Source organism: Brassica oleracea, unplaced genomic scaffold (genome assembly GCF_000695525.1).
Source record: "Brassica oleracea var. oleracea cultivar TO1000 unplaced genomic scaffold, BOL UnpScaffold12119, whole genome shotgun sequence".
NCBI lineage: Eukaryota > Viridiplantae > Streptophyta > Magnoliopsida > Brassicales > Brassicaceae > Brassica > Brassica oleracea.
In genome coordinates this window covers 1-501 of record NW_013628640.1, presented here as the reverse complement: position 1 = coordinate 501, position 501 = coordinate 1, and the positions used below count along the sequence as shown (strand labels likewise).

The 501-nt window shown below is 47.7% G+C and overlaps 1 protein-coding gene across 1 annotated transcript; it reads right to left on the bottom strand.

The window, feature by feature from the left end:
* Positions 1 to 44: 44 nt before the first annotated feature.
* LOC106322257 lies at positions 45 to 458 on the bottom strand (the record flags this gene model as incomplete). The annotated part of the gene is made up of 2 exons (XM_013760371.1): positions 45 to 242; positions 312 to 458. Coding segments are annotated over 2 exons (345 nt in total), but the record flags the coding sequence as incomplete, so codon positions are not given.
* Between the last annotated feature and the right edge of the window lie 43 nt (positions 459 to 501).

Here is a 501-nt window from a genome sequence, read left to right as displayed (position 1 = left end):
TCAAATTTATCCTTCAACTCCCCGAATTTCTCCAGGAAATGAGCCTTATGAGCCTTCTTCCTCTCAATCAGTTGAGCCCGTTCCTCCGCAACCTTATCAATTGTCGCTTTAAATTCCTTCGTCTTGCGGTCAATAGCTACATCCTTCGCTCGAGCGAGCTTGTCGGCTTGCTTTAACTTGGACGTGGCCTCCTTAAGGGCTGAGTCGTATAACTCGACGACGTAGTTCATGCTCCCGTCGCTCTGCATGAACGAAAGAAAAGATCAGAACCAGGAACATGAAAAAGATAAAATAAGGAGAATAATTCTTACCAGAATTTTAGTCCTCGCCGCATCGACGTATGCGTCCTTGAAAATAAGGTCCTTGACAGCGGGCAAGTCCTTGCGACCACCCTTAATTTGTCGAACAAGCTCAGCACAGTCAGTCGGGGCAAAGGAAAGAGGAGTCTTGCCGGCGTACTTGAACTCCACGCGGTCATGAAATTTGACCCGACGATCCTCA